The sequence below is a fragment of the Castor canadensis genome, chromosome 2 (genome assembly GCF_047511655.1).
Source record: "Castor canadensis chromosome 2, mCasCan1.hap1v2, whole genome shotgun sequence".
Lineage (NCBI taxonomy): Eukaryota > Metazoa > Chordata > Mammalia > Rodentia > Castoridae > Castor > Castor canadensis.
In genome coordinates, this window is record NC_133387.1 from 6,865,610 (window position 1) to 6,876,913 (window position 11,304).

Below are 11,304 nucleotides of genomic sequence, written 5' to 3' on the forward strand. Positions count from 1 at the left end.
ACCTCTGGCAGTACCTCTGTTGGGAAGAACTTTGCTGAGTTGGTCTGAGGTTTTTGACTTGTGATTTTACGAGTTGGTTTTATGTGCATCTACCTGGTGCCCAGGGAAGGTTTGAGATTAATTCTAGAATGGGTCCTTCTTCATTAAGGAGGTAAGGGTGGGTAGGAGAGAATTTTGTCATTTTTTTTTCCACCAGGGTGTAGCCTGTGAGCTTCTAAAACCCCTCCTGGGCCATGCCATACCAGCATTACCAAGTTTCTCTGCAGGTTCATAGCAAGGGAAACTGGTCCTCCAGGCTGGCTAAAGAAGACTAGTGTGTTTGGGGGAGTATGATAGGCTGAAAGCAGCACCCCAAAGCCTATGACCTTGGAGTCATACTTTAGATCCTTGTATCTAAGGCCTGCCTCAGTACCTCTCCTCTGCTCCTCCTGAGGAGCACTCTAGGAGGCTCAGGACCACCCTAGACACTTAGAAATCTGTGAGACTCAAGTCGAAGGAATCACCGGCCTCTGCATCCTGTGTGAACATCCTGAGGAAAGGTTTTGCCCCTGTGGGTGACCCTGCAGTACATTCTGTTTAGCAAAGTAAGCCAGTCTCTCATGAAGGCCTGAAATCCTAGCCACTCAGGAGGTAGAGATCAGGAGGATCAGAGGTTGAAGCCAGCCTGGGCAAAATAGTATTTAAGACCCTATCTCGAAAATACCCAACACGAGAAAGGGCTGGAGTGGTTCAAGTGGTAGAGCACCTGTCTAGAAACCATGAGGTCCTACACAGTGTCCTGTTCACTGTACAGCTTCCTTAGGAAGTAGACCAGGGTACAGGGACCTTGCGATTTCTCATGAAAGGGACTTCGTTTGGAGAGAACTTGAAAACCATCAGGCACCATCATTTCCTGAGTTTTGCTAGCTTGCACTTTGCTGAGAGGCTCTTCACATCCCTACTGGGAGAGGAGGCAAGACTTGTTAAAGCAAGTTGTAAAGCTAGCACAGGATCAGCCAAAGCTGGGGAGCTGGTGGAATAACGCAAACAGTTTCTTCATATTTTTACTAAAATCTTAGGAGGGGTCCAGGGTGCCCTTCCTTTGCTTCTACACAGATCCTAGTCAGGAAACCATCCTAAGTTTCAGGCCTAGCTCAAGCCCTGCCCCAGTCTGACCTCAAATGGCATTTCTTCTTCCCTCTTCAGACTACAGTTGTGTGAGCCAGGAAGGTGTGTGTGTGTGTGTATATCCAGCGTGGGCCCCTCCCTGGCCCAGCTGCTCCTGAGTGCTAACTCTGTGACCTGACATTCTCAACTTCCTCTTGGGCTACACTTGTGCCATTGTTGATCAAAACATGATCCTCACCAGAAAACACTCAGATGTCTTCCTGCCAGGGGATTCCCTCCCTGGAACAATGGTGTCTCCTCTGTAGTTCTTGCAGGTCCAGACCCTCCTTTTGCTGGCTGAAGGACTCTGCAGCTGTTACCCCCCAACTGAGGAATGGAGGGAAGGAAGCAGTCTGAGTGCGGAGACTCTGAGGCTGAGAGAGGCCTGCAAATAGGCCCCAGGTACGTGTGGGTTCAGGGAGTGGGAATGCATGTGTACCAGCACATATTGTGAGAGTGATGATGGGTTCATCCCATGGAGGGAGCTGGCTTTGATTACAGAGGCTTTAAGAAGTCTTCTTCCTGGTACTAAGAGTGCCACCCCAAGCAGATCCTGCAGGAGGGGCACAGGGCAAACTCCCCGGGGAAGCCTGCAGGGCAACTTTCCTACCAGGAGGTGTGTGAAGTGTGTGTGTGTGTGTGTGTGTGTGTGTGTGTGTGTGTGTATAGGTGCTCAGCCTGAAGTAAGAGGAAGATGAAAGTGTGGTGGATGGGGACAAACAAGAAGGCAAGTATAAGTCTTCCCCAGGCAGGAGAAGAGGGTATCAATTATGCATTGTTTCTACCTTGTTTCCAGTTCCCTGCCTGTGGGGGCCAATATAACTGGACCTCCTATCAGAGGCTCCTTCTCTAAACTGGGAAGCAGCAAAGGAAGGAGACAGTGGAGATGTCTCCATCTCTGGGACCTCATCACAGCAGCCTCAGTGGCATCTGAAGATTGACTGTCTTTCTGGACAGATCCACAGAGGTCAATGAGGCCTTGAATTTGACCACATTCTAATCAGCAGATTACTGTGAACTACATAATTGTGTCTCCATTTTTATAACCACTACTTAGAGACGCTTTTGCTAAAAAGCACTTCCTCCTCACCTGAGCTCACAAGTTAACTGAAAGTGGGAGAAAAGCTAGGTATCCCTGCCTTGACTTTACATCTGTCTCCTCTGTTCTGAGCCATTCTCTTCTGCAGTCACCTTGGATTGCAGGAAGGACAGGACTGATTGATAACACCTTTATGATAACCAAAACTATCCCTAAAGCAACAGTGAGCATGCTGTCACTTTCCTCAAAATGACAACCACCTATAACGATGACGCTGGCCCTTGAGCAGGAGTAATCATCTTACAGGAACCAGATTGTTCCCCTCAAGAGATGACAGCGGTAACAACTTCTCGAGACATGAACAGAACTGACATAATGATCAACCAGGCCACATTTTGCATGGGACTGCTTATTTATGCCTCTCACCTCCTTTCCTAGTTCCTTCTCTATTTAAACCTAAAGCCCATGTTAGTGCCCCAAAGAAGAGGAAATACTTCCTCTTCCTCTTTCTGTGGCATACCAGATAGCGAATCTCCTTTCTCTTCTCTTCACCACTACACATCTCTTTAATTGTTATATTTCAATGAGGGGCCAGACTGGACATGGCAAAACTCCCAGAGTTGGGCCTCTGTCCTAGCACTCTGGTTAAAATTTCTTTATTTTGTGAAAAGATGAATTTTTAAATCTGCATGCATCATTTGCTCCTTTTATTTTTAGGATTCCATGGATGAAGCTACACACCAGGAAGGGGACAAACCTTGTGGCAAGTTGATCCTTAAAAATTTTAAGCTCATATCTGCATTTTTTCAATGCATTGTGCAGCCAAAGTGAAAGGAAAAAAATTTCCATATGAATCAGACCCAGAATGCACCTGGAGGCTTTGCTTGGGTGGACATCCGCACCTGTATCCAGGGATCTCCTAACACTTGTGATCAGTGCTGCACCAGCCAAGGTCCTGGGCACAGTGTGTGCAACCCTCACCTGCTCTGACCTGCTGTAGAGCCAGCCTTGCCTCCTGACATTTCTTCCCTAACTCAGCCTCTTTTTCCTGGCCCTGAGTCCATTTCTCCTGATGTAAAAGCAGAACTCACTCCTTATAGACGACACCAACTTTCATCACTCACCAAGAGAGTGCAGTCTCCATGTACTGACTGCCATCAATGACGCATCTGCACAAATGTGCAATCAACACTAAGAGTAGCTGCAGTTTGTTCCATGTGTACATACACAGCTAGGCAACCACTGATGCACTTTTAGGGTATTTCTGCACCAGCCCTCTGCAAGAGCTGAGTATTCAGTGGTGCATAACAAAGAGAAGGTCCCTATCCTCATAGATTACATCCAAATAACAAAATTATGATTTTAGTAATAATGATAAGAATTGCAACTGACATTATGTGTTGGGAAATAACATATACATATACGTGTATAAATTACACACATATAATCTTCATGGCATATAAAATTACATATATATTTACTACCAATCTGTATCTGTTTCTGTCTATCTATCTATCTTTCTAGTCCTCCTAACAACCATCCAAAGAAGGTGTCTTATAAACACTATGATTTTACAGATGTGAACTCAGGCAATGGATAATTCAAAACTAGATCAATGCCCTTCTGCTGAGACCCCCAGGAACATACGTGTGACTGCATGAAGTTAGGTTTCTTGATCGGAGGCACTGAGGGCAAATCCACCATGGAGACCCATAGTGCGCCACAGACCGGGGGTATTGTGTCATGTAATTATGGGCAGTGGGCTTGTGTTATGTGATTGTGAGGAAGAGTGACTTTGCACTGGACTGGGTGCTGTCAGGAGGTAGCTGACAGGTGAGGAGTTTTTAAATTTCTTATTTCAGAAAATGTAAGGGTGGAGTGATGCTGAAGCTATTGCCCTTTTAGCTAAAATAAGGATATTTTGGCAACCCTCTTGATTTCATCTGTGTGCGACATGTTACAGAGGGTGGCAGTCCTTGAGCTCTGTGACACTGTGGATGAAGACCAGGAGGCTGCTGTGACCGAGCTGTGGGACACCAGACCACTCTTGAGTCTAGGGCCTGCTGTCTTCTTCCTCAGTACCCACTCTTGACCACCTCACTGTATGGTGTCTCCTGTACTGAAGAAAGCTGATGTTAGAAAGAAATAATGAACTATTATTTTGATAAGAGTCATAAAGGAAAATACATGGCACCTGATTTATATGGCTCTGGGGGAACAGTTTTGGGTGACCCTTCAAGAATCAGCTATATTCACACAGGAGGCTGAATTAGCTGGAGGAGTTGATAGACTAAAAGGTGAGGAAAGCAATAACTACTATATGTACCAAGGTTGTGAAGATGGGGAGCATGGGGTGGAGAGGCTTCCAGGCCTGATTCAAGTTCTTTCTTGCCTGTGAAGCTTTCTGTGGTCACTGCTGGGCCCATCAAAATCAAAGGACATGCTATCTCCTTCAGGGCTTTCAACAGTCTGAGATTTCTATTCATGGGTTGTCTGAGACTCACAAGGAAGCAACTTGTCCAAGACAGCACCACAAGGACCCGGTGTCACTAGCATCCTAGCTGCTCTGCTTTGCCTTAAATGCCGTGCTTGATTCACCTCCTCAGCTTATTGAGTCTCTTGGGGACTCAGGCTGGGTGACTGTTCCCATAGTTGCTGACCCTTCTTTTGCTTAGTACATGTTTCTGGTGTTGACCTCAGCTCAAAGGAGAAGCATTGGGTCAGGACGTGTGTGCAGGTTTGCAGGTTTTTTGGGTTTTTTTGGTGGTACGGGGGTTTGAACTCAGGGCCTCATGCTTGCTAGGCAAGTGTTCTGCCATTTGAGCCACCCTGTCAGCCAGGTTTGCAGGTTTTATAGTAATTTATTGAGGCACAATTTACCTAGAGTAACACAAAAACCTGAATTTGTTGCTGGATTGTGTTGCATCTCTACACAGTGACCACTGTGTAGACACAGGTATAGAGCACATTCATTGCCTTAGAAGTTTCTGTAGCTTCCTCCCAAAGACAAGCACTGCCAAGACTTCTAAGAACATGGATTAATTTTGTCTTTATTGAGCTTTGTGTAATGGAGTCATATAGTTTGTAGGCTTTATGTCTGGCTTTTTTCACTTAACATGCTTTTGGTTCCATCTATGTTGCATATCTATAGTCTTTTCTTTTTCAAAAAATTACTGGGTAGCATTTTATTCTATGATGTAACACTAAGGAACATTTCAAAATCAGATTTTCCCCATTCGCACCTTAGTTCAGGGACCTCATGCTGCAATACTTACCTTTGAAGGACCAGGAACAGTGAAGGCCTAGCTTAGCATCTTCACGATCCTGGGAAGTCTGAGGCTCCCCATGTGTCTCCTGATTTTCTCCTGCCTGGTGCATGGCTTCTACCTGGAAGGCTGGCTTCTGACTGGGACTAGAGTTTTGCTGGGTTAGAATAGTGTTGCCATTCCCTGGACAGATGGAGAAGGGTACATCGTAGAATATCATAAAACCTGTCCTCATCTGTATTCAACTGAAGATGAACACTCTGACTCTGTTCTTTTGTCCCTCAGGCTCGGCGGAGAGACAGCTGCAGACCCCAGGGCCTGAACAGGTCTCAGGGATCCCAGAACTGAGGATCCTTCTCATGGGGAAGGGCGGTGTTGGAAAAAGCACAGCTGGAAACATCATTCTGCAAAGGCACGCCTTTAAGACTCAATTCAGCGAGGAGTCCGTAACCCAGACATTTAGGTCTGAGAGCAAAATGAGAGCAACTTTTCTTCTGAGGGAAGAAAGTTTTGGTCATCGATGCTCCAGGCATCTCTTCAATGAAGGATGCTGAGTCTGAGCTTAGGAAGCACATCTTTCCAGGCCCTCATGCCTTCCTGCTGGTGACACCGGTGGGCTCTTTCAACAGGAAAGATGAGATGGTGGTACAGTCCATCAAAATCAACTTTGGAGACAAGTACATTAAGCACATGTTCATTCTCCTGACCAGGGAAGAAGATTTAGAGAGTCCGGATCAGGATATAGCTACATTCTTAAGAGAAAACGCACGTCTCAATGACCTTATCCAGAAGTGTCAAGAGAGATACAGCACTTTCAACAACCAGGCAAAGGTGGAGGAGAAGCGTATCCAGGTGGATAAACTTCTGCAGAATGTGGATAACATGGTGCACCAGAATGGCAATGTGCCTTGCATCTTCAGAGAGAAAGGTAAAACCGTGCATATATATCAATATCATACTAGAACTTTTACATTTTGAAGGGACTAGAGACGATTAGAAAGTCCATCTGCTGACAGCTCTTTTCTTTGTCCTTTTTCTCAAATTGTCCTAAAGTTATGACTTTTCCATGAATCCTTCCTGAACCAGTCTGTAATTAACTTGCTCATGACCTTTAGACATCTCTCCAACCCAGTGCTAAGAGAAGGGGGTTGACTTTGTTTTTTGGCAGTACTGGAGTTTCAACTTAGCCCTTGCATTTGCTAGGGAGGCACTCTACCACTTGAGTCATATTTATAGCCTTTTTTTTTTTTTTTTGCTTTCATTTGTTATTTTTCAAATAGGGTCTTGCATTTTTTTTCCTGGGCCATTCTGGATCACAATCCTCCTACTTATGCCTCCTGTGGAGCTAGAGTGACAGGTGTGTACCACCACACCCAGCTTGTTGGTTGATGGGAGTCTCACCAATTTTTTACCCACACTAGCCTGAGACCACTATCCTCCTGATCTCTGCCTCCAGAATAGCTAGGACTATATGTATGAGCCACTGCCTCCTGCCAACTTTGTTTCTCCATTGCATGCTGTTGCCGAGGGCTCGGCACTCAGCTCTGGGAATGAGATAGTTCTGCATCGTTGGTTTACTCTGCTGTTCATCTAAAGCCCATTTCTCTGTGGGCTCTTTGCTCTTCACTCTGTAGGAGGCATGAGGCCATTGTAAAGAAAGTGCAAGTGGCAACAACATTTAGCATAGTAAGATAGCCAGGCGCCAAGGTTGGACAAGGACAGGGAGCCCCAGTGCTCTTGGTGGATGGGCCCCACGTGGTGCAGTTGGGTTTCAGTAGCCCAGTTACACTGCTCTCTCTCTGTGAAGGACTCACTCACTCCATGCTGCCCACTCTGTTGACATGCGCTGAGATCCTGCCCACTCTTACTCATTTCACTTTCTTCTGATTCAGATGGCCTCACTCAGGAAAACAACTGGAGCTGCAGGAGTGTCACAGTTTACTGCCCATTTCATACCCCCTGGAGGGCTAGGTTATGAGGAGGAAATACAGGTGTGTGAGAAAGCGAGGAAAGGATGTATGGAGAGAGCCCAATTTGAAACAGGTTTTGAGAATGAGTAGGGTTTGGGTGGTGGGGTAGAAAGCTGGGAGTTACCCAAGAGATTACACTGCAAACTTGAGGCAAAGGAGTGGAAGCGGCTGAGCGTGCCCCTCATCAGGGGACAAAAGACAGTGGTATTGATGGAGATAGGAGTTCACAGTGCCAGAACAATGGGACAGGGAGGAGGATGGAATAGATCTCAGAGATGCTTGGGAGTCAGACCCTGTGTAGGCACAGAAGGAAGGATGGAAGTATGTGACAAACATTGGGGTGTCAGACGATTAATCTGTTTTTCATATTAGCATGAACATGAGATTGTGGCTTCAGCATAAGCAGCTCAGCAATTTCTTCTGGAAGAGCACAAGTGGGCTTTCCTCCCTTTTTGCTTTGAGGTGGATGTTAGTAACTTGCCAAGGAATTCACAGTGGAGGACCACTGTGAGGAGGCACAGTGCCAATGCAAAGGCATCAGGGAAACCCCCAAAGAACACACGTTGTCAGATCTCAGTGCCTCTGCAAATTCCACTTACAGGGAAACTTCTTCTCCTTCTCCATCACCATCACTACACACAACAGTGTTAGTGCACATTCATTATCATTACCATGAAGTTTTGGCTCATCAGTGAAAAACACATTGAGCTTCAATGTGCTTCCAATGAGAAATGAATTTCATTGTGATTCAACCAATGGAACTAGTAATTCATTAATGGTAGATGTGGTTACTTATCATGAAAAGTCAATTATATAGAACAGTTTTTCAAAACCTCAAAGAGATTGTGCTATGATTACCAGTAGTTGACAAGAGGGAGACAAAGTGGGAGCAGGAAGAGAAGACAGAAATGAGATGTATAGATTGGGCCCAGTTGAGGTGGGTAAAGATAAGGCCAGTGGCTCTCATAAGTGCTAGGGAGGCTGAGGAGGTCCTGGGAGAAAGGAGCAGACTGGATTAAGAGACAGGAGCAGTGACATAAGTGAGCATTGCACAGAGACAATTGTCTGAGTCCTGCTGCTAGGTTCACAGACTGTGTGATCTGGGACACTCTCCTGCGTGAGGATGAATCTGTTGGGTGGGAGGCCCTGGTATTGTTGGAACATCCTTTCTGCTTACTGATGTAACCATGCTCTATGAATAACCTGGAAAGATGAATAGCATACCAACTCATGATCATCAGTCTTTCTCAATTTCCTCTGCACAGAAACCATCAGCTTTATCCTTGTGGGGAGGAGTGGAACCGGGAAGAGTGCAACCGGGAACACTATCCTGGGGAAACTGGTCTTCCCATCTCAACTTCGAGCCAGACCAGTCACGGAGACTTGCCAGAGTGGCAGGAGGACATTGGACAGCCAGGATGTTGTGGTTGTGGACACTCCATCAATCACTCAAATATCTGATGGTGAAAAGCAATCGTGGTCAGAGAAGGAGGTCCAATTCTGTTATTCCCTCTGTGAAGAAGGAACCAAGATTTTTGTCCTTGTGGTCCAGCTGGGACGATTCACCCAAGAGGACACAGCAGCAGTAGAGCACCTGGAAGCCATCTTTGGAGAGGAGGTTATGAAATACGCCATTGTGCTGTTCACCCGGAAGGAAGATCTTAGGGATGAGAAGCTTGAAGATTACATTAAGAATACAGATAACAAAGACCTTAAGAAAATCATTAAAAAGTGTGGGTGGCGAGTCTGTGCTTTTAGTAACAGAGAGACTGACCAATCTCAGGAGACCCAGGTGAAAGAACTTTTGCAAATGGCCAATAATCTGAGAAATAACTGTAGTGGGCATGGGTATTCCTGTACATGGGAGGATATAATCCATCGAATTAAAAATGCCCTGGAAAAGTCCAATCCCAAAAATATGTTAAGGAATTTAAAAGATAAGTTAAGATAAGTGGCTGAAAGGCCTGGGGTCTTTTCAAGTTAGGGACACAACACCATCAGGCTGGGGGAGGGTGTCCTTAACTTGAAATCAGGCTGGGGGAGGCTGGGATTGTCCCTAGCTTTGAAAGTTTAAAAGGCAAATGCATCCCACTTAGGATGCTATGGCTATTTTAGGTAAATAAATTGTAGATTGGGAAAAGTAGTAGGGAATTATAAAAGGACCAAGAGGGAAGTAGGTGGAGGAATCTAAAAAAAGTTATGAACATTCAGCTGATATTAGGTTCAGAATCAAGTCACGAAAATCAGCTCACCAACATAGACAAGATTGAGTCAGGATAGACACCGTGACCATGCTCCAGGTCAGCATGGGGTCAGAATGAATGTAGAGAGTTCCATAGGAAGCAGGGTATCCAGATGCATAGAACAGGGCACTGGCATGGGCCTCTCTGTTGCCCAGTCTGTCTGCCAGGCCCACTCCCACTGGTTCCATGAGCTCTCCTTCCTCCTTTGGGGCAGGACTCGGGGCTACCCTGTTTCTTTCTGCATATTGTAGCTGTTTTTCAGTGCTCTTCTCATTGCACACCTAGATGTAAAGTGAAATACAGTCTCTCCTTCCTTTTTGTTCTTGAGGAAATGAGGATTTCAAGAGATTTTATAGTAAACATCACAGTGAAATAGAATAGAACAAAAATCAGAAGCACAATAAAATTACCCAAATTAGAAACTGCTGGAAAGTTTTAAAATTCTAACTTTAATATTAGATTTCCTGTGCAGAAGTTTATTGGAAACTCTTTTGCACTCTATCCCCCTTTTTATATCTTTGAGGGATGGTTAGGATATATGTTAAAACTCAGACAAATCAAATGATAATGGCTTAAATATATTAGAGTGTATTGTATCATGTCAAGAAGTCTTGGACTATGTCGTCTGGAGCTTTTGGGCACCAAAAATCCAGCTTTATTCTGTCTTCTTCCCCAATTTCAATGGGAAGTAGTTGCTCACTCAAGTTTGCTTCTTGTTTCCAAGATGGTGGCCTTCTATCCATAGCTGAGCAGATTCTATTGGAAGCTGCCTGGGGTGTGCAAAATGTGAGATGAGAAATACAGCATGCTCTCCATGGTAGTTAGAGGGTCAAATGTTTTCAGTATCAGCCAATTTATACCAGCTTCAAGGACAGGATTCATGTCACATGGATTTTCCCCTTGATAATATATAAGGTTGCCTTCAAGATTAACCTGTGTATAAGACCATAGGCTGTCATCATTAATGTCCTAGAAAACCTGTGTGTAATAACACAACCCGTGTGTGTCACAACATAACTCCTAGAAAACGTGTATGTAAATGTATTGAGCTGAATCAAACAATAAAGATGAATTAGACTATACATTGTCATTCTCATTCTGATGCTTGGGAAACATTTCTGATTTAGGGAAAGAGCACGCCTCCACAAAGAGGCAATTGAGATGCGTAGATACCTAGGCTTAGGTAAGCTTTTCATGTTTGGTGCCTGAGGATCTTTCAATGAGTGACAGACTTATGGGTGGCAGATGTCTGCCAGCTTGGGAATCTTCCACTGTGGACATTTCACTACAAGGACTAAGAAATGTTAGCAGTAGAAGAGCCAGGAACATGAAACGAATAACTCTGGAAGGCATTCCAGGCCTCTGCCCTTCATGTTGAAAGCATGAACAAAGCCCACTGTGCTACACATGGCTGACAAGTGACACTTGCACCTGTGTGAGGTGGGAGTGGGTGGGTTAAGCAATGTGGAGCCTTCTCACAGGAAGACCCAACATCCATCACTATTTTCTGTTAGGTCCCCCAGTACAGCTGCATCAGTTCCAACATGAAGTATACGCTGGGAAGCAGGAGAGTGAGAGGTTTACCGGGGGATGGTGCCTGTGAGGGACTAGAATTGGGCAGGCAAAGAATTGCAGAATTG

The 11,304-nt window shown here is 45.2% G+C and overlaps 1 protein-coding gene across 1 annotated transcript in view; it reads left to right on the top strand.

The window, feature by feature from the left end:
* Window positions 1-10,113, top strand: part of LOC109698795 (GTPase IMAP family member 8-like) — a 30,570-nt gene extending 20,457 nt beyond the window's left edge. Inside the window, 3 exon segments of the mRNA XM_074054752.1 lie at window positions 5,664-5,930; window positions 5,932-6,379; window positions 8,687-10,113. Coding sequence (XP_073910853.1) covers window positions 5,664-5,930; window positions 5,932-6,379; window positions 8,687-9,372 — 1,401 coding nt within the window. The 3' untranslated portion in view covers window positions 9,373-10,113.
* The last annotated feature ends 1,191 nt before the right edge of the window (window positions 10,114-11,304 follow it).